Source organism: Propithecus coquereli, unplaced genomic scaffold (assembly GCF_000956105.1).
Source record: "Propithecus coquereli isolate 6110/MARCELLA unplaced genomic scaffold, Pcoq_1.0 Scaffold45, whole genome shotgun sequence".
NCBI classification, from domain to species: Eukaryota; Metazoa; Chordata; class Mammalia; order Primates; family Indriidae; genus Propithecus; species Propithecus coquereli.
In genome coordinates this window covers 8,597,497-8,599,385 of record NW_012150285.1, presented here as the reverse complement: position 1 = coordinate 8,599,385, position 1,889 = coordinate 8,597,497, and the positions used below count along the sequence as shown (strand labels likewise).

At 31.6% G+C, this 1,889-nt stretch overlaps 1 protein-coding gene across 1 annotated transcript in view; it reads left to right on the top strand.

Annotated features, from left to right (window-relative positions):
• The window catches only part of ANKRD26 (ankyrin repeat domain 26), a 177,127-nt gene that overhangs the window by 56,737 nt on the left and 118,501 nt on the right, over positions 1-1,889 (top strand). Inside the window, exons 9-10 of the mRNA XM_012654852.1 lie at positions 1,143-1,257; positions 1,421-1,594. Coding sequence (XP_012510306.1) covers positions 1,143-1,257; positions 1,421-1,594 — 289 coding nt within the window. The remainder of the gene's footprint in view (positions 1-1,142; positions 1,258-1,420; positions 1,595-1,889) is intronic.

Genomic DNA, 1,889 nt, shown 5'->3' with positions numbered 1-1,889 from the left:
TTTCCCTGCTCAGCCTGTGCAAGTTGATAGATTTAAAATTGGAAGATTAGGACTTAACCTCAAGTGAAGCTTTTCCTCCCTCCTTTCAAACAAAAGTATTTTTAAAGGTAGAAAATTGTAAAAGATAAACTTTGACTGCCCTTTTGAAAATTTATAACAGTACTAACTACCGTTAATCATTGGAAACATCTTGATTTGCATACATTCTATAACTCTAAATATTGAATAATATTAATTTGAATCCTGAGTTTCCTTTTGGTTAAAGTTTTTTTAAAAATCAAAGTAAGAATTAATTTGTTTTAAAAATTTGTTGTTATTTCAACTCTCTTTTTGCATAGTACTTTTTTTTTTTCCTGGTCATGTGAATCCATAGTACTTTTTAAAACTAAAATTTATTTAAATACCAATAACTAGAACTACTATGGAACTGTTGTATAGGCCATATTTCACTTAATGTAAGGTACCATGGATTGTATGATGCCCCATTATTTTATGTATCAATAAGAGAATTTTTTAAATGTTGCCAATTGTAGTTTTAATAAGTCATCAATTACAAGTGGCATTCCAAAGAGATGTTAAAATGTGAGAAAATGAGCATCTTAGAATCATTGAAACAAAGTGTTATCACTTATCTTTAAAACATACTACGAAAGTAGGTACAATTATGTCATTTTATTTGATTAAAATATCTTTATTAAGTAGTAGTAATAGTAAAAATTATAATATCTAACAATTATTGAGCTGTTGTTTGTGCTAGGAACTGTTCTAAATACTTTGCATAGATTCTTATTTAAACATCAGCAATGGTAGCAATAGATAGCTACTATTTTTGTCCTCATTTTATTGATGAGGAAATTGAGGCACAGAAAGGCTGAGTGATATCTACTAAGTGGCAGAGCTTCAAGTAGGATCCAAACGTAAGTTGAACTGAATCCGAAGGCCAAGCTCTTTCTATTCACCCAGGCTACTCTTTCATTAATGTAGTGGGTAATAACAGCTAAGAAGTATTAGAGCTTTTTAAGAAGAAAGTTAAATATTTGTTTTGAAGGCAGAAGAATAACATGCTACTTAATGTTTATAATTGCATGAATATTTTGAGGTAGCACACTACAGTTTCCTGAAACATCCTCTCCCTTTCATAGGACTGCTCTACATTTGGCCTGTGCCAACGGCCATTCAGAAGTGGTGACGCTCCTGGTGGACAGAAAATGCCAGCTTAACATGTGTGACAGCGAAAACAGGACAGCTCTGGTGAAGGTATATGGTAGCCAACTATTTCAGCATGAGATGGATTGGATTTAAATACATAGAATAAAAATGAATTTATCTCCTTTAAATATAACTACTGGGTAAAAATCTGTGGAGTGTTTATTTTGAATTCCTAGAATTTACCATCCATTTCTTGGTGTAATACTAACAGGCTGTACAATGCCAGGAAGAGGAATGTGCAACTATTCTGCTAGAACATGGTGCGGATCCAAATCTTACAGATGTCCATGGCAACACTGCTCTCCACTATGCTGTCTATAATGAAAATATACCAATAACGGCGAAACTGCTTTTACACAATGCAAATACTGAAGCAAAAAACAAGGTATAGATCAACTTTATTTTCAAAATATTTGAAATGCATTTGTTTTAACCTTGACAAATGTAAGGGTCAATTTTCCATATTTGGAAGCTCAAACATTCCTTGAGTGAAAATATTTTGAAATAATTGTCTAAGATTTAACTTCTAATATTGATACTTTAAAAGAAGCATTAGAGGGAATAGCTTTCTTTTATGCATTTATGGTATAGTTGTGAAAACATTGTATTTGTTAAAGGTAAAACTTTTTTTTTCCAAACACTTTTTCCCCACCAGCTTTTTTTTTTTTTCCTTAATCTGT